The following is a 20,692-nucleotide window of genomic DNA, read 5'->3' on the forward strand; positions in this document are numbered from 1 at the left end:
GCGGCTTTAAAAAAATTTATGTAAGTGGCGGCATTGCATCCAGAGCTTGAAAACGTCATTTTGCAAGAAAAAAAAAGTGTTGGCGGCAAATGTTCACGGTAAGTTTATTAATTAATTTAACTAGTTTAAGTTACGTTATTGGCACATACTGCAACTTAAAAGTATAGTAAACGCAATTTTAAGTGTTTTTTATAGTTTTTTCATAATAATCTTTGATAAATTTAGTGGACGAGTACTGACATACTAATTTTGAAAAATATTTAGTTTCCGACCACACGGACGGTAACTGGAACAGCTAGGTGAGTATTTGTTATGATCGTTTTACTTCAAAAGACTTATAAACTACTATATATTTTCTCTTAAAATGATGTTTCTTGCTTATAAGATTATACATTTTAGTTTTCGTCCACGATTTTGTCAGTGTTGCTTGATTAAAATCATGTTTAAAATACGTGGTCGAAAACTAAAAATAGCTTTAAATATTGTTTCAGTTTCCGTCCATGTACTATGAGTGGTGTAGACGAGATTTATTATTACATGATTACTGAGGGCGAAAATAGCAATTCGTGGATGAGTTTCGATTTTGTTCGACGAAATGAAAGAATTGAACTGAGTCCGACAATGAGACGATTCCACGAATTGCTATTCCCACCGGAGCATAGTGGTTTGCCCCAAATATGCGAGGAAATAAGTTAAAATAGGCAATTAATTATTTAAGCATCAAGCATTACTCGAATCTTAATATAAAAAATGTCAAATCTTACGATTTTCCCTCCTTAATATCTCGCGCACGAGTGTGGAGCGGGCTTTAAAATAATTGAAATGTCTATGATTATTAAGCAGTATTTACACGATGTTACAAAATAGTCCTGCAAGAATGAGACATATAATTGTCTCCCTATCTCGCTCTATATCCTACAGCATGAACTGATAGCTGTACCAGGCCGTGTGGATGCTGGTTTAATAAGTATCTGTTTTTCGCTCTCACTTAAGCCCCGCATTCACACTCCTACCTTGTAGGCCGCCTCGTAGTCCGCCTCGTTGGGTAGGATTGTGTATGGGGGTTGTAGACTACGAGCCGTCCTACCGTTTAGCCGTTTGTAGGACGGCTCGTAGTCCACAACCCCCATACACAATCCTACCCAACGAGGCGGACTACGAGGCGGCCTACACGGTAGGAGTGTGAATGTGGGGCTTTATAAAACTGCGTCCTTAAAAGCCATCTCTTTCTCGCTCTCACTCATGGGTGCGGTTGTCTGTTACACGGCTTTAATGGACGTACATACGGCGGATCACCTTACACACGATCGAACGTGCGCCGGACCGCAAAGTCACGGTCCGGGCGTCTGTAAGGCCAAGCGCGCACCACGATTTTAATTTTTGCGAGACGATTTTAGAATCGCGCTGTAATTTATCGCAGAAAATTCACTGCGCGCACTGCGATGAAAAGTCGACGATTTGTTCATTCTCGACATGGATTTCGTACCAGTCGCCAGGCGTGAAACAATATGCAATCGCTGTATGACTGAGTATTTATACCACAAAGGTGATCTCCTTCTATTTCTATAATTAAACGGTCAACATCTAGCGTCTCATCTTGTGACTCCATTGGAGAAGCAGGTTCCGATATGTTGACTCTTGGAGAGCGAAATGCCGACTGAGGTCCGGGGTGCGATTTTATTATCGCAGTGCGCGCGGGGCCATACAACTCCGTATGCTGCAATTCACTTTGTGACAATGGCGTCGCGAGCAGTCGCGGAAAAATGTGACAAATCACAATTTTAAAATCGCTGCGATTTTTTTGTCGCATATGCGCGCACTGACATATAAACACATACGTTACATTTCTGCGACTAAATTATCGTGCGACAAAAAGTCGTGGTGCGCGCTTGGCCTTACTGTCGCATTTGTCAAAACCCATGTTGCTGCATGGATTTTTGACATTTGCAGCAATAATGCAGTCGGCAGTATTGTCACGCTGCAATAATGCTGGTGTAGTCAGAGGGGCTACCGCCAAAATCGAAATTCGCAAAATTGCGGGGCACTTTCTCTTTTACTCCAATGACGGCGTAATTAGAGTGACAGAGAAAAATGCCCGCAATTTGCGAACTTCGATTTTCGCGGTTGAAGCCCTGAATCCGAACTGTATTTTTAAAAGCCTGGCCGCAGACGTTCGGAATTTTCCGTAAGGAATGACATGTGTAAGCGAGACAGCGCTATGCATTTGTAGAGCGACGTCCCGTTCCCACATGTCATTCCATACGGAAATCGAATGAAAATTCCGATTGTCTGTGGCCAGGGTTAAGGAAGGCGTCCGACTGATAATTGCAGCTGCATTACTGTTGCTGTATCTGTCAATTTCCGTAATAAAATAAATGACGTTCACCGCCGTACTACTGCCGCGATTATTACGTTCATTCCGTCATTAATTTTATCAAGGAAATTGTCATCAGATACAGCGGCGGAAATAATGACGCCGCAACAGTCAGCTGCACCTTCACCTAGGCCGGGTACTGCACGCACGCGACCGGCGGCGGCGCGGCAAGCAGGGCGGCGGGCGACGACCGCCGTCGCCGCTGTCGTCCAAAACAGTAGCCGCACCATGAGTTAACGCCAACTTGACGTTTACGTTAGTGACTACGTAAACTCGATCGCAGTCCATCTCGCTCGCACTGATGTATTGTTACTATAGCAAAAAGAATTGATTGTAATAGAGAGGTAATGTATATGAAAAAACGTACCCCTTCGTTTGATTTTACACATCTTACTCAATCAATGGCTATAGAGAGGGAATGCGATTGAGTTCACACAGATGCTAACGAAACAACTCGTGGTACGGGTACAGATTCATTAAAATCTATACATTTTGTTGGTGCCGCGCGAACCACCGCTCGCATGCCGAAACACCGGTGGCGTGCGTCCAGTCTGTGGCCTCATGTGTGGAATTGTGGATAGACAAGTATTAGTATATATATATATATATACTAATACTTACAACAACAAGTTATTTGTATATGTATAGATTTTAATGATATATATATACTAATATATATATCATTAAAATCTATATCTATATCTATCTAGATGATGATGATATATATATACTAATACTTACCAGTTACCGATATCTTCAGGTATTATTTGCATAAATATATTTCGTTTTCAGCCAGAAGGGATCCACCTAAGTGCCTATTATCTCTACATACTCGTATCTTCTAATTGACTTTTGCCTGAAAAATCTAGTTTTAGGAAGTTATATTCATCTGTCCGCCCGTTCATTTGTCCGTGCGCCCATCTGTCTCTCCGTATATTACAGCTATTTTACTCAAAAACTATATAGTATAATTATGTTAGCTAACTTTTAAGGACATTTTGGAACATACATTAACGAAATATTTCTTAGTCTGGTTGAAAATAATCAAACATTTTGTTTGTTTTAGATGGCATCGGGTGAATCCAAAAAAGTTAAAAAAAATACTAATACGTACACGGAAACTAACTAAGAATTATCTATATAACATAAAAACAAAAAATAAAGATAGGTATAATTGATTTTCAATGCAATAATGCACCCTACAGTACTTTTTCATACAGTGGACGAAAACTGACTCATACGTGGACGAAAAGTAGCTCACAGGCGGACGGAAACTGAAATAACCCTACTTTTTCATAATATATTTTTTATGAAATAAACCGTAAATATTATTTAAGGTCACGTAATATTAACCTAAAATAGACAATATGAGCAATACAAACAAATATAGCACATTTAAGTAAGACTACTTAAATATTTTTTTTTAGCATTTCAAAGTAGACATCTCCTATAATTGGACGGTATCTGACACAATTACCCTAGTAGGAGATCCGGCATATATGGTCGACCTTCACCGATCTGTCTGACGGATGAAACTTACATATTATGAAAGAGAATATGTTCCTGAACATAAATAAATAGGGTTGCCTAAAGAAATATGGTTAAGGCTATTTTTAATTAATTTTTGAAAAAAAAAAAATTTTTTTTTCTTCAAACGATCTGTCTGACAAACGAAATAAGTTCCAATGGAAAGTACAACATAAATCAACTAGGTTGCCTATCTTTTTCCGGTCACTATTATGTGGTTGCCTAGTTTAAACAGGTGAGTTTTTATCGATAATTGCACTCGTCTGTCTGACGCTTGAATTATACATGAAAATGATGGTAATTTTATTGCGAATACAGTGGCATAGGGTTGCCTGCGAAAATCCGGTCCAAAAAAGGGTTGCCAGGCTTTTAAATAAAATAAGAAGGGAAGACTTTTAGCGATAACTCATAAACGGCTTAACTTATCAAGTTTGTTTTAACTTTGTTTGAATGAGTTTTTTAAGCACTATTTTTATTATTATTTATTTTTCATATTTTTGGATCGATTTTTCAAAAGTTAGAAGGTATAACCGTTTTTTGTTCTTTCTAAATTATTATTTCCGAAATGATACACTTTATCAAAAAATGTTGTTTGCAGACCCCCATTTATTTTTAAAGACCTATCCAACGACACCCCACACTATAGGGTTAAAACTATAAAAATAAAATCACATACATTTTGTTTCTTTCAAAGCGATTATTTTCGAAAACATTCACTTAACCAAAAAATGTTTTTCTAAGACCCCTATTAATTTTAAAAGACCTATCCAACGATATCCCACATCATATGGTTAAAACGAAAAAAATAATGCTCACCTACATTTTGTTTCGTTAGAAGCGATTATTTTCGAAAATGTTCACTTTATCAAAAAATGTGTGGGGTGTCGTTGGATAGGTCTTTCAAAATAAATAGGGGTCTGCAAACAACATTTTTTGATAAAGTGAATCATTTCGGAAATAATAATTTAGAAAGAACAAAAAACGGTTATTCCTTCTAACTTTTGAAAAATCGATCCAAAAAATATGAAAAAAAATATAAAAATAGTGCTTAAAAAACTCATTGAAATAAAATTAAAACAAACTTGATAAGTTAAGCCGTTTATGAGTTATCGCTAAAAGTCTTCCCTTCTTATTTTATTTAAAAGCCTGGCAACCCTTATTTGTGACCGGATTTTCGCAGGCAACCCTATGCCACTGTATTCGCAATAAAATTACCATCATTTTGATGTATAATTCAAGCGTCAGACAGATGAGTGCAATTATCGATAAAAACTCACCTGTTTAAACTAGGCAACCACATAATAGTGACCGGAAAAAGATAGGCAACCTAGTTGATTTATGTTGTACAAGTTGTATATTTTCCATTGGAACTTATTTCGTATGTCAGACAGATCGGTGAAATTTGAGAAAAATTTTTTTTTCAAAAATTAATTAAAAATAGCCGTTACCATATTTCTTTAGGCAACCCTATTTATTTATGTTCAGGAACATATTTTCTTTCATAATATGTGAGTTTCATCCGACAGATCGGTGAAGGTCGACCATATATGCCGGATCTTAGACTATAATAGTTGAGTTCCATTCGACACGTTAAGTCCAGTTATCTAATTAATAGGTAGAGCCCGATTCAGATTTAACAATTTGTTACGGTTTTGATCGTATTTCGAAACGACCTTGAATATTGCTCACGCAGATTGGTGCATTTGCAATGAAGTGAAAGTCCTGTCAGACGATTGTCAAGGACGTATCAGAACAGAACCAGATCAAAAACGTTACAAATTGTTAAATTAGAGTCAACCACCTATTTACCTAACTATACGCTTTAGCTCGTAACCAGGCCATAAAAAAAAACTAAACGCTTTAGCTTTATTTTCCATATTCTATTCTACCTTAAACGTCAAAAGATGTAGTGTTTTCATTTTAATGGTTCAATCAATGAGACACGATTATGGAAGCAACGGCCTGTAGATGCAGTTTACATGTGCCTTGATAATGCTGTTAGGCTCTTGACGTTTCTATTGCATGAATAATGCAAACGCATCTGATATTACACGAGGAACTAGTCTTCCATGATAGTTCCGACTTGATGAATGATGCATTTGTCTTTACGCAAACTACGGATATGTAAAACACTATAGCATATGTATTTTAAGCACTTTTAATGTACCTACTGGAATGGAAATCAAGGAAATAAAACGCATTAACGCATTTACATTTTAAACTTTGCGCCACTCGTCCCGGCTTTTATAGAGCTTCCATCAAAAACCGGTAAAATGAGTATAATAACCGGTAAACAAATAAAAAAAAACTATGCGCTTGATTTCTGCATCCGATGAAACTAGAAAGTGACTCTCACGCCTATATTAGAACCCATTTGTATGCACAAACAGCTTGTTTAAAGTAAACACGTGTAGTTGAGGTTAAAAATGGCAGGAGAGCTAGGTATTTGCCGCGGGGAAAAGCTCCAGCTTTTCACACTTTCACACGTAGTCTAGCTAGACTATACGTGGAATATTAAATAAATTAATGCCTGTTAAAGTTTAGAAACTGTTTATGATAGTAATAATTATAAACCTACCTACTTAACGAAATCTTATAAGTTGAATATAGTAAGTATAAATAGTTTGTTGTTATTGTTAGAGTCTGTGCGGAAAGAGAAGAGTCGTGGAATGTATTGGGCCCCGTACATTCCACGACTCTTCTCTTTCCGCACAGACTCTAATAAATTATTTGCGTATTAAAAAAATATAAATAGTATAAATAAGGCGAGATAATTAAAGGCATTTATTTACCCATAATAACACATATGTAGGATAAATTGACTTATTTAAGTCATTGATATTTTATTTCATCCCTCCTTCAATCCATTTAACATCTGCACGTTCTTTCTTGGCGATTATTTCCCTTTCTCTTGCTAGTTCCTTGTCCCGGATTATTTTCTTCTTTGCCGCTTCTGCCTGATACGAGCGTTCCAAAGAATTGTAAAGCATTTGCTTGCTAACACCGTAGAAAAATCCAGCAATCAGTAGCGCAAATCTAGCGCCTCTGATAAATGGGGACACTTGCAGCGGTGGACCAAAATCAAGCTTCATTTTATATTATCGTCATTATCTACTCCATCATAACAAAATAACTATGTTAGTACGGAAAACGTCATGTGAACATCTGTCTAATAGACATGAACTTTCCAGCCAGTAACAATATTTCATGCACAGAGGTCGTTAACCTTTTTAACACATTTCGCGAATCAGCAACATGCGTTGAGCGGAACATCCCTAGCGGCTAGTGACTAGGTCAAGACCGTTACAATTTATTTATTTATTTGCCGGAATCACATTGTTGGTAGGAAGGCCAGTGGCCGAGTGGGCAGCTAAGAATACCGCGTGTCTCTGTTGCCGCGACCACCAATTATAGTGGGTTGGCGGCCCGCCAGCTCGCCCGGCGTAGTCGCGTGGTCAACAGAAACAAAATGTTTATCGATTCGGATCAATCATTCGATCACTTCTTCCGTATTGTTATGTAGAGCAGAACGACAGCTATCGGCAAATTTAATTTTGTCTTTACGATAAACAAAGTTCCTGAATAAACCCATTGGCCTATAATGTGAACATTTCAACAAATACTAAAACTAAATCATAAAATAATAATCTTTTATATTTACATAATTTTGTTCATTTGAAAAACGCTTAAAGGTGTTATTTTGTTAAAATAATTAATTACAGATTTAATTATCAACCACAATCCTAAAACGAATTAAAGTCATTCACCAAATAAGCCACTGGGTTAATGGATCTTTTTAAACAAGGTGCGATTAATTGTAAAATTTAATTGGCGCATCTAACTCGTGCACCAGGCAGAATCCCTTGCCAACAAATTAACATGATAGTGTGGAAATTTTATATTTAGGAACTTATGCAATCATGGGCGAGAAAGTGCGGTTTATTGGATAGGCAAATTTGAACACACTGTGGCAGTCTGGCATGAATGGAAAATGGTCTTCTATTTTTTTGTTTCTTCTGAATGAATGATGCTTTCGATTTTAGCGTGCTTGTAATCTATTGGCATTAATTTCATTAATACCTACTCAATGTAACACAGGTATCTTTTACGACTATCAATCGGCTCAATCTAAAGAACCCATTTCGCTCCAGTTTTCACAAAGAGAAAGTTATAGACAGGTAACATTGTAAAAAGATACTAACTCACGTAAACTGGTAGTTAATGGGTTTTATTGGAAAGCGATACGAACAAATATACAATAAAAACCAGTAAAAAGACCGATCAGATGATGAAATTTTTAACTTTAAAGTAAGTTAATCGTTTTGAAGGTGTCGATGCTTGGTTCGTACAATAGGTACGAGGGCTGCTACTTATGTATCCGGAAACATAAAAGTAACAAATATCTATAGTTAAATTTTATTGCCGTTGTATTTGTCCACCAAGATGAATGATGCACTTTTGCATAAATGTTGAAACTACTTTTTATAGCACTTTTTCCATTCTGATCTTGATATACAAGACGTGCATTTTGTACGCAAGAACGGCTCTTTCGCGAGTTTTTCTTTTTTTTTAACCAAATGTTCATATAATATCTTACAAATGCTCGGCATACTATTGCCATGAGATGCCTCTATCTTGCGATATATATACTATGACCATCTTGCATTATGAGTTCGTTCACAGCATCTATATTTTGTGGGATAACAGCCGATTTTAAGCGTTTTTTTTTTAATTCGTCCTACCGTAAATACCGTGATATACTACGACCACAATTTATTCACTAAAACATTGACCTTCGATGGAACTTACTCCCCAAAAGTCGAAAAAAGTCGATCCATGCACTATTTTTGAGTTTATCCACTCCGAACATCGTAAAAAAAACATGTGCACGAAAATTTTCACAAGTAAATCCGTTGAAGATGAAACAAAGAATTTTTAAAAATAATGCTACAATGTAAAAGAAATTGATAGACATGTGAAACAAACTGTATTTTGCTTCCAAAGAGTTCCATTTTTATATGCTATATATGTATATACTTTTAATATAGTTCCAGTAAGTGGCCCATTCCGGATACATAAGTAGCAGCCCTCGTATAGCAGTACCTAAGCTCACATTTTATTATTAATTCCGAACTGAAACACTCGACCTGTCTTCTTATGATTCACGTTAGAATAATAATCGTTGTTATCGTGTATTCATACAATGCAATTCTATAATATTGTACCATGAAAACTCTAGATACTGCTAACTACGAAAACAAATAAATACCTATTAATTCATTATAATTGTTCGCGTTGTATCAGTGATAGCTTATTGTGAAAAGGACCCATAGTTCATAATTAGCTTGCTTGTGGATCGTTTATATCTTATCCAAGAAATTGCATTTTGTTCTAGTAAAGGTGTAGGGGTGGTGGTGTCCAAGAATATCACACTACACATCCTATCATTTTTTTAATAGCCTATATTGTGTCCCACTGCTGGGCAAAGGCCTCCCCTGTCTTTCGCCACTTGTCACGCATGTCGTTGTGCATGTTCCCGCCAGTCGCCACTGATTTGAATGAGTCCAGGTCGTTTCGCCACTATCAAACTATCATTACTAATAATGTCGCTATGTCTCTATTAATGCTTGTTTTCGTACCCTAATAAGTATACTCGTAAACAAACGTGACTGTCTCGACCTTATAACAAATTCACCTTCTCTCGTGAGCTCGTGACACAGTCTGTCATACAGCAAGAGTTACCAAAGGTTATTTTATTGAGCACTATAACCTTATTGTTATATTATTATGTATTTATCCTAGTACCGAATTTTGCTATGTTGCAGTTCCCATTGACTAACGCGTAGGTACGTATATTATATAGTTTCATCAAAGCACAATTACAGATTGAACTGCAACTTTTTTATAATAACAGAATTTTAGGATAAAGTCTATTTTTTTATTCGGTAGACTAAAATGACATTTCATAGTATGAAGATCATGTGTCATTTCATACTATGAAATGTCATTTTAGTCTACCCGTACCGAATAAAAAAATAGACTTTACGGTCAAAGAAGGCGATATTTTACGCGATAATCTACCATATTTTAAATTATTTGCTACACCTAATAAAGTAATAGCGTAGCGGTGGTATTATTTATTTTTAATGGAAAACAAAAACCTCTGCAACCATATTTTGTGATATCGTAGGTAGGTATGGTTAACAAACGATAATAATTACTTTTTATCAGTGTATCAATTGTATCAACTGTATACTGTAATCGTGCTCCGTTGAAATTTGTAACCTTATGAAATCTTTATTTTATTGATATTTAAATATCGCAACGCAATATTGAAACAATCGCTCAAGTTGATATTACTACCTATAATTAGAAAAGAGAATTTTCTAAACCATGTGATACGTAGACACTGATCGGTGCAAAGTTAGCTGAGACGTACCGTAACTTTACGAAAGTCTTGAATATAACAAACTGATGTAGTGCCAAATTATAAACGTCATATTTTAATAGAAATTTAATTTAAGCACACATTGTCATTGCGAGTGGCATGCAGATTTGGTTTGGTTCGTCTCTAGTAAATTTTCTGAGGTCAAGAAACTAACAACACGTCTCGTAAAAAGCGAATAATGGCGTCCTGAACGTTACACTGTGTGAACATTGTACAGTCGCCATCAGATATCTCGGCGCGGCCAAGGCATTCACAAATATCTGAACACGCCTCTATTGTCAAGGTGTTAAAGTGCGTGTTGAGATATTGTGAACACCTTGGCCGCTCCGATATATCTGATGGCGACTGGAATACATTGTGTGTGAAGTGGTAGGTAGAATGTTGAGTTCAATAGCAAGGCGTTAGGTGTGGCTGCGGGAACGGCACCGGCATTGCGTAATCGCTCCATTAATACGGCGTTGGAGACGAAATGTCATGACCTCGCTCTTATTCGTACTCATCATAGTAGTGTATAGATATGATCTACATACATATAGTATTGAGTCATTCCCAGTAGTTGGATAATATCAAGTTATTATCAGTGTTAAGTTAACAACTGAAAACTAATTTCTCATCTGTTTCCAGTGGTACCTAACTACTGAAAAAAAAATCACAGTAGTTACCACTTACTTACCACCAACTCCCTAGGGTGGTAACTATAACTATACTTACTCTGGCACACCCACTTTGTTAGTGGAAAAAGGCAAGAAATTTAAAAAATGTAGGTATAAATGTTGACTTTCCATAGAAAAATTGTATTTCGCGCCTTTTTCTGACAAGGAAGATGTGTGTTATCACCAAAATATTTTAATGTTCTGACAAAACCTACACCTACCGGTACAAATACCTACCTAACTTACAAATACCTAAGCCCTAAGTAATTCTAACACCAAACAAACAGTAGGTAATCTTAACGAAGTTTTCGAAGACAAAAGGAAAATCTTCCTTAAATGACAATTTAGTTTTATGGCTTTAATGTCTCTCCACCAGCTCCAACTTGACAAACATATAGCTGTAGCCTGGAACAACTTGCCTCTTTTAAAGGTTCGGTGCGAGTTCTTCGCCACATTCCAAAAGGGGCGAGGAGTATCGCCGCTAGTAAGTTATGTAGTATAATTGACAATTGCATTTCAATTAATGGTGTAAACGAATGGTTCGCCCTCCTTTCTTTTTCCTACAGAGCTCTACGAACTCCTGAATCGGAAAAAGCAGGATCTCTTACCGCTAAAGTTAAGGCCAATATAGATGCTTTCTCTTACTTAGCATCCGCTGAATGTACGGCGGCTCACCGGTCGCTCTCACTAACTAAGTTGATTGAAGCCAAGGTCCATGAGGGCGATTTGAGAGGAGCTGTCCGAATACTTATGAGTGAAGACACAATCGCTCCTCAAGGACCTGACACTCTTACAGCTCTGCAATCGAAACATCCGACTCCATCTCGTCCTCTCTCTTTCCCAGCGGAGCCAGATATGAACTGTCAAACCCTGTCAGTTAAAGTGGACGATGTGACTTGGGCTATAAACTCCTTCCACAGTGGATCAGCAGCAGGCTTGGATGGCATCCGGCCAGACCTGTTGAAGGAGCTGACATCTGGCTCGGCCGGAGACAGCGGTGTACGTCTGATGGAGTCCTTAACCAAACTTTGTAATTTTTTACTTAGCGGAAAGTTACATGCCGAAGTTTGTCCTTATTTGTATGGGGCAACTCTTTGCGCGTTAAAGAAGAAGGAGGGAGGGGTGCGTCCAATAGCAGTAGGGAGTACTTTTCGCCGACTCGTCGCTAAACTTGGGTGCCGCGCGGTAAGAGAGCAGATGGCTTCCTACCTTCAGCCAGTTCAGGTAGGTTTCGGGACACCGTTGGGTTGCGAAGCGGCGATACATGCAGTGCGTAGTTTTGCTTTAGATCCAGAAAATGCAGGTAGTGTGATAGTCAAACTGGACTTAAAAAACGCCTTCAACTCGGTTGAAAGGGACGCCTTATTAAACGAGGTAAGGGAGAATATTCCAATTCTCTACCCCTTCCTCTATCAGGTCTATCACCTTCCTTCCAACCTCTTCTATGGTTCCAGTCGCATTATGTCTCAAGTGGGTGCTCAACAAGGAGATCCGTTGGGCCCCCTCACGTTTAGCCTCTCAATACAAAAAGCAATCGCTGAACTTAAGTCCCCACTCAATATTTGGTACTATAGGGGGGTGATGATGAGGTTCCGTAGTAACTGATAACACTGTTTATTTATATTGTCTTTATTTAATTAAACAGGCAGGCACATGAAGAAACATATGTAAAAAGTCACTATTACTGAACGGTAGAAATACCCCAAATAAAAATTAAGAAGGCGCTGCACAGGATAGATAAGTCTATGTAGGTTTAAGGTTATAAACACAACCACCGGATTAGTCAGTAAGCCTTAGGTCTATAGTTTAGTTTATATCACACACTTGTTAGTGTATTAGTTACTTGATATGCACAGTCGCAAGCACAAACATATTAGTAACGTTAGTATAATTAATAACAATTACAGATTTACGTAAATCAAAACACGGCCGCGCGAGCGCAGGCGAGCCGCGTAGTTGCGTCGTGAAGGGCGAGTATCGACTGGTTTGGCTTTCGTTCATCGGCGCGCGCGGCGGCAATGGCGGCACGCTATGCATACCTACCTATAAGTATACTACGCGATGCTTATGTAACGGACGCGGCGTGAAACGCCGATACTTGTTTAAAATATTATTTATTGACAAGCTGTTAGGTTGTGTAGTGTTAGGAAAGGTAAAATTTGTATAGGCTAGGCCACACCACTCCCCCCCAGAGACCGTCAAGGGCGATAATAATCCTTGTAATGATCTGGGAATCTCACCTGGCGACCTGAACGTGTGGTGTTCTGTTCAGTTGCAGCTGCAGGAGTTATTACAGCCTGATCAGGTTGTTGAGGTGTAGCACTAGGAGTGATCTGCTGACGAGAGTGATGATTTGCTACCGTAGGTGGATCAGTAGTGTGATTATCACTTCCCATGTCGGGAGACAGTGTGAAGGCCGGCTTAAGTCGGTCTATGGACACTGTCTTCTCTGTATTGTGCAGAACAATCCTGAAAACCTTGTCATCACGAGATATTACCTTATGGGGTCCAGAGTATGCTGGTTGCAGTGGACCTCGTGATGGGTGTTCTCGGAGGAACACGTACTCGCAGGTTGAAAGTTCTTTGTATACAAATACCTTAGGTTTCGTGTGGCGAGAAGCAGGTATAGGCCTTAGCTTTTCGGCGAAGTTCCTGAGTCTGGCGGTGAATACAGACATGTCTGTTGTACCAGTCATGTTTGAGTCAAAGAACTCACCAGGAAGCCTTAGAGGTTCTCCGTACACCAGTTCGGCTGAAGATGACTGTAAGTCTTCCTTGAAGGCAGTCCTTATTCCAAGTAGAACCCAGGGTAACGATTCGGTCCACTTCTCGTTCGCGTGACATACTATTGCGGCTTTTAATTGCCTGTGGAAGCGCTCCACTAATCCATTGCACGCTGGATGATAGGCTGTTGTCCTTTTGTGTTCAAATCCGGCCAACTTTGACAGACATTGGAACAACTCGGATTCAAACTGGCTTCCGCGGTCGGTTGTTATGTCTGTTGGAGAACCGAATCGAGCTATCCAGTTTGATAGTAGAGCCTTGGCAACAGTTTCCGCAGTCATGTCCTCGATCGGTACTGCTTCCGGCCACCGGGTGAACCGGTCTACGGCTGTCAGACAGTACCGATATCCATGCGAGAGAGGAAGAGGTCCGACCAAATCAATGTGAACCTGTTTGAAACGGGCGCGCGGTAAGTTGAAGGTACCAAGGGGGGCGGTCACATGTCGATTGACCTTCGCCCGCTGGCACTGGATACACGCGCGAGTCCACTCTCTACAGTCTTTCTGAACGCCGGGCCACACAAACCTTTCGGCGACTAGCTTAGCCGACGCGTTGGATCCGGGGTGACTAAGAGAGTGCAAACTATCAAAAACTTGCTTGCGAAAGTACTTACTGACATAAGGCCTGGAGGTCGGGGTACTGACATCGCAGTACAGAGGGACACTACTACCAGGTACATGTAGCTTTCGCAGCTGCAGCGAGGAACCTTCGCTTAGGAGTGCTTGTAACTCAGGATCAGAAGCTTGACTTTCGGCTAGAGCTTCGAGACTTACCGGTGCTCCCAGTTCTTCGATACGCGACAGGGTATCGGCGACAACATTATCCTTTCCGGATATATGCCGGATGTCCGTTGTGAACTGGGAGATGAAGTCGAGATGCCTAAACTGACGCGGCGAACAGTTTGTTTTTCGTTCGTGAAATGCGAAACTGATCGGCTTGTGGTCAGTATATACAACAAAATGCCTGGCCTCGAGCATGTGCCGAAAGTACTTAACAGCTTCATAAATGGCAAGCAGCTCCCTGTCATAGGGAGAGTACTTAACTTGTGCAGGTGAAAGCTTCCTCGAGAAGAACGCGAGCGGTTCCCAATTGCCGTCCTTGAACTGCTGCAGTACTGCACCAAGAGCTTTATCTGATGCGTCAGTAACCACAGCGAGACTAGCGGAGCAGTCGGGGTGAGCCAGCAGAGCAGCATTGGATAAGCTCTCTTTGCAGGCTTCGAAGGCTGCTAGAGTCTCTCCTTCGAGAGTGATGGGTTGGGAACCTTTTACCGAACCAGTCAGTAGAGCGTGAAGAGGAGCCTGGATCTGGGCTGCTCGCGGAAGAAATCTCCTGTAGAAATTGAGCATACCCAAAAAACCTCTAAGTTGCCGGACGTTTGTAGGAGGCGGGAAATCCTTGACTGCCTGTACCTTGGAGTCGAGCGGTTTGCAGCCTCTCTCTGAGATCCGGTATCCTAAAAATGTTACCTCTTTTTCGCCAAAGACGCACTTGGCTGTGTTCACCATGAGGCCGTAGTCCTTGAGCCTCTGGAAAACCTTGCGGAGATGTTCCTCATGCTCAGCTTCACTGCGTGAGTAAATGAGGAAATCGTCCAAGTACGCATAGACGAAATCGAGGCCTCTGGTCACCTCGTCAACAAACCGTTGAAAAGTTTGCCCCGCGTTTCTGAAGCCAAACCCCATGTAGGGAAACTCATATAGACCGAAAGGGGTTGTAATAGCGGTCTTTGGTATATCCTCGGGGCTGACAGGTATCTGATTATACGCTTTTTCGAGGTCAATTGTGCTAAATATGCTACAACCTGCAACACTGTGCGTACAGTCGTGAATGTGTTTAATCGGATACATGTCAGGCACTGTACGGGCATTTAACTTACGGTAATCGCCGCAGGGACGCCACCCGTTGTTTTTCTTCGGCGCCAGGTGAAGTGGTGATGACCACGGGCTTTCCGAAGGTCTAGCTGTGCCATTGGCCAGCATAGACTGGAATTCCTGTCGCGCGATTTTGAGCTTGTCGGGGGCTAAACGGCGAGGTGGGGACGAGACTGGAGGGCCTGGTGTTGTTCTAATGTGGTGTACGGTGTTATGCTTAACGGTGTGATGTGTACCGGCTGGACGAGTGATTTCGATGAAATCGTCAAGAATTTTATGATAACGAGACTCGCCAGTCACTACTTTCACAGATGAAATATTACAACCATGGGCTGAGGTAGCAACAGCTGAGAGCATCGTGAGATTATCTATTAAGCGTTTACGGCGACAGTCAACCAAGAGATCATAAAAGTTTAAAAAATCTACGCCAATTATTGGTTTTGTCACATCTGCTACTACAAAGCGCCATGGAAATGTTCTACGTAAACTAAGGTCTAAATCAAAATGGACATACCCATATGTACTTATACTAGAACCATTAGCTGCACATAAACTATAGTCCGTTTTTGAACGACGTTCGCGAAGTGATGACCTTGGGTAGACACAGAGGTCGCTACCAGTGTCGACCAGGAACTGCGTCTTCGAAGATCGGTCGGTCACGAACAGGCGGCCTCTTGAAGTTGGAGGGCAATCGTCAGCCGCCATTATCGACCGCCCTTCGCGTTTTCCGAAGAGTAGTCACATGGGCGGGTGCACCTGCTGGCTTTCTCTCCGAATTTGCTATGATACCAGCATGTTGGGTATTTTCTATAATTCGATTCGGAGCGTTGCCTGGAGCTGCTGCGGCTGCCCTGCGCGGATGAGGTGCGGGATCTGGAGCTTCGACCAGGTCCAGTCTTCAACTCCCGAAGCTCCCGCCGAAGTTCCGCGAGTTCTTTTGCGAGGTCACTGATCACCGATCCGGGTACTGCATTGCCGACGGCTGCCACGCGTGGCGAAGCTGAAGCCAGGTCGTTGACCCGATCCGCCAGGTCGGCGAGGGCTTCGAGCGTCGCTGTACTGGGTTGCCCGGCTAGCACTGTTTGAATTCCGTGCGGTAGGCGGCCGATCCACATAGTCTTCATGAAGTCGTCGTCCACGCTGACGCCCGCCAGTCCCTGGAGGTGGCGCAGGAACTCCGACGGCTTCCGCTCGCCCAGCTCCTCGTGCATCATCAGTTGCTTGATGCGTTTTTCTTTCGAGTCGCTTAATCTTCTGATAAGCTCACCTTTGAGCTTTTCATATTTGCCGCTTGCAGGAGGTTTTATGATTATATCCTTTACGGCCCTGGAGTGATGGTTGTCTAGATGGCTAATTACGTAATTGAATTTTGTATTATCGCTTGTAATCCGCTGTAGGTCGAATTGGCCCTCAATCTGAGCAAACCAAATGTCTGGTTCTTCTGGCCAAAAAGGAGGCACTTTTATTCCCACTCTGAACACATCGTGCGTGTTTATCGACACGCTCCCATCACTACTGCCGGGTGGCATAGATGTGTCGGTCGCGGGCGCGGGCCCTGTCTCCTCACTAGCGGCGGCGTTTCCAGGAACCGCTGGCGGTTGGCCGGTCGGCGGCGGCTGGTTATCCCGTGTTCCCATGGCTCTGTCGCGGTCACCAGTATAGGGGGGTGATGATGAGGTTCCGTAGTAACTGATAACACTGTTTATTTATATTGTCTTTATTTAATTAAACAGGCAGGCACATGAAGAAACATATGTAAAAAGTCACTATTACTGAACGGTAGAAATACCCCAAATAAAAATTAAGAAGGCGCTGCACAGGATAGATAAGTCTATGTAGGTTTAAGGTTATAAACACAACCACCGGATTAGTCAGTAAGCCTTAGGTCTATAGTTTAGTTTATATCACACACTTGTTAGTGTATTAGTTACTTGATATGCACAGTCGCAAGCACAAACATATTAGTAACGTTAGTATAATTAATAACAATTACAGATTTACGTAAATCAAAACACGGCCGCGCGAGCGCAGGCGAGCCGCGTAGTTGCGTCGTGAAGGGCGAGTATCGACTGGTTTGGCTTTCGTTCATCGGCGCGCGCGGCGGCAATGGCGGCACGCTATGCATACCTACCTATAAGTATACTACGCGATGCTTATGTAACGGACGCGGCGTGAAACGCCGATACTTGTTTAAAATATTATTTATTGACAAGCTGTTAGGTTGTGTAGTGTTAGGAAAGGTAAAATTTGTATAGGCTAGGCCACAGTACCTCGATGATGGGACCATTGGAGGTAAACCAGAAGAGGTAAAGCGAGACTTGCTTATTTTGCTTTCGCGCCTTAATGATTTGGGTTTAGAAGTTAATGCGTCCAAATGCGAGTTTTTCGCTTGCGGGTTGGAGTCATCTTCTTTCCTTCCCTCCTTCTCATCGATATTGCCTGGGCTTACGGAACTTAACTCCAACTCTTTCACCTTACTCGGAGCCCCTATATTTCCATCTGCAGTTCCCGAGGCTCTACTATCGCGCAAAGAGCTCCTCCTGCTTGCCGGCGAACGCCTCAAGGATATTAATCCGCATGTAGCTTTGGTCCTTTTACAAAAATGTTTCGCCGTGCCTAAAGTAACCTATCTTATGCGTACGGCCCCGGTTTGGTTATTTCCCGACGACATCAGTTGCTTCGATGCCACTATAAAGTTAACAATTGAGTCCATCGTAAACATCTCGATGAACGAAAACCAGTGGACACAAGCAGCTCTTCCAGTCCGTCACGGTGGCCTTGGTGTGCGTCGTATTCAAGATGTGAGTCTACCGGCCTTTTTGGCGTCGGCCCATGGGGTGGCAGACCTCGTTGCTCGTATTTTACCTAAAAATGGCGACAGGGTGTGCATTCCCTTTGTGGCTGACGCCTTAAGGGAATGGTTGTGCATCAACCAGGGAGCGACTGTGCCAGAGAATCCCAAAATACAGCGTGCGTGGGACGACACCCGCTCTAAAGCCTCGATTGACAACCTTATTGAGAGTGCCGCGGGTGTAGACCGTGCGAGGCTTCTGGCAGTATCACAACCAGAATCAGGGGCATGGCTCCACGCATTGCCTTCGCCCCAATTGGGTACCTTACTCGACGGCAACTCGTTGCGCGTGGCCGTTGCTCTCCGCCTGGGCTGCGATGTATGCCAACCACATTTATGCATCTGCGGTTCCATGGTGGGTGCTGACGGTCATCACGCACTGAGTTGTCGCCGATGTGCAGGTAGGCATCCGCGCCACCATGCCCTAAACGATACGATCCAGCGGGCCCTTAGATCAGCTGGTGTGCCATTTAGTTTTATTATATTTCAAGTTACACAGAATATAAACTTTTACCATTAGAAATCTAACAAGTATATACTTACTTCATTTAAATTATTAGACGGCAAGTTTTATCAAAGAAAACATCTAATAAATGAGATTACAGTTATCTTTGTTTCATCGATTTCGTAATGCCTACGACATTATAATTATAAAACATGACATTTTCACAGTGTTAAATACTCCTATTGTTTTTTTGTACCCAACCAAAATAACAATGCGACGAAATGACCATTATGGAAACTGACTGATAAAAACCGGTACCGATAACCCGCTACATTGACATCCCTAGCCCCTCTCCCCTTGCAGTTAAGTAATTCGTTATCTCTTTCACGCCTTTATTAAAACTTATCGTCTGGCTCGTTCTTTCAAGTTAGTCATTATTTGTCATTCGTAGAAGGTGCTTGTTTCAACAGTGTTTTACACTGTACCGTGGTTAAATACTATTATTTATATTTTTAAATGTAAGCATAACAAATATTGTACGCAAAACTTGTTTTCGGCTTGTTAAAACATTATAAAGTTAAGTTAGCGCGTATATTTTATCTCAATTAATCGTGGGTGTGGTAAAGTGTCAAAATCGATGTTTTACCTTGCTGTTTAGCTTTTAAATTTGTTTTCTTGCGTAATAAAGTAAATATTAGGTGTTAAGAGCAGTTAAATAAACAGTGTGGTGTTAACTGTGGTGTTTTTGGTGCAGAAATCGTCGTCGACGAAGACTACGACGATGACGACGCCGGCCAAGCTGTTTGGACGCGATTTGTCCAACTACGATGAAGTGGACGTCGATGAGCTATTGGCTAAGCTGTCACAAGAGGAGCTGACTATGCTCGCCAAGGAGGTTGATCCTGATGTGAGTAATATATGCTATTTGAACGGTCAAGTCTTAAAATCTTAGAGCATTTCCAAAAAAGTTTGTAAGTACATTACATGTACCTACAAATTACACTGTTCAAAGTTTCTACAGTGTGGCAATGTTTCCATAAATTTCAAATTTCTCTGACTCTATCTATGTAACATAATGGGAGGTAAGAAAAATGTAATATTCAACTTTTTTGGAAATGCTTGTAGACATGTAGGTACCATTAATTTAGTTGAACATAGTAGTTAGCATGAAACCGTAGATAACTCTCAATTAAACATAAACAGACTACTATTATGTCCAATTGGTGGACCAATTGGACAAATTGTTACTTCTATTAGGTTAGGTGCTTATTCTTAGACCAAACAATATCAAATACTTGAATCCAAGGCTCGGAACTGGAATGGGCTTTTTCGTTATTTGGTTTATTATTTCATGTTTAATGGGACAATCTAACAATATAAAGTTCTTACCTAAATACATGATTCAGTCCTACGTAAAGAGCATAGAATAATTAAAAATATTGGGCTATTTTGGGTTTTACAAAAAAACCGGTTCCGAGCCCTGTTTGAACCATATACACTCCTTCATGTACCTATACTATTCTCATTTCAAAATCGTATAACAATATTAAACAATAACGGCAGGTATATACAGTAGAGTATGTATCAGTAATCCAGGCCCTCGCTAGTCCGGTGATCCCTGTAATTCAGATGATCTTTCATTTAGTTGCTATAATTAAGTGATAATAATTATAAGGTAAAACAATTGCAAAAATTAAACAACAAAAAATTGGAAACCTCTGTAATTTCTTATCACC

General features: G+C 40.8%; 1 protein-coding gene across 7 annotated transcripts in view; it reads left to right on the top strand.

Moving 5' to 3' along the window:
- The window catches only part of LOC134649379 (tropomodulin-1), a 106,782-nt gene that overhangs the window by 62,758 nt on the left and 23,332 nt on the right, over positions 1 to 20,692 (top strand). For 6 of the 7 annotated variants that reach the window (XR_010096956.1, XM_063504110.1, XM_063504109.1 and 3 more), the window contains exon 2: positions 19,711 to 19,863. Coding sequence is in view for 6 of the 7 variants with exons in the window: in XM_063504110.1 (XP_063360180.1) it covers positions 19,711 to 19,863 (153 nt within the window). In the remaining variant the exon portion in view is untranslated. Of the gene's footprint in view, positions 1 to 19,373; positions 19,475 to 19,710; positions 19,864 to 20,692 lie in introns of those variants that run through there. The other variant, XM_063504111.1, reaches the window with a different exon arrangement.

The sequence above is a fragment of the Cydia amplana genome, chromosome 7 (genome assembly GCF_948474715.1).
Source record: "Cydia amplana chromosome 7, ilCydAmpl1.1, whole genome shotgun sequence".
Lineage (NCBI taxonomy): Eukaryota > Metazoa > Arthropoda > Insecta > Lepidoptera > Tortricidae > Cydia > Cydia amplana.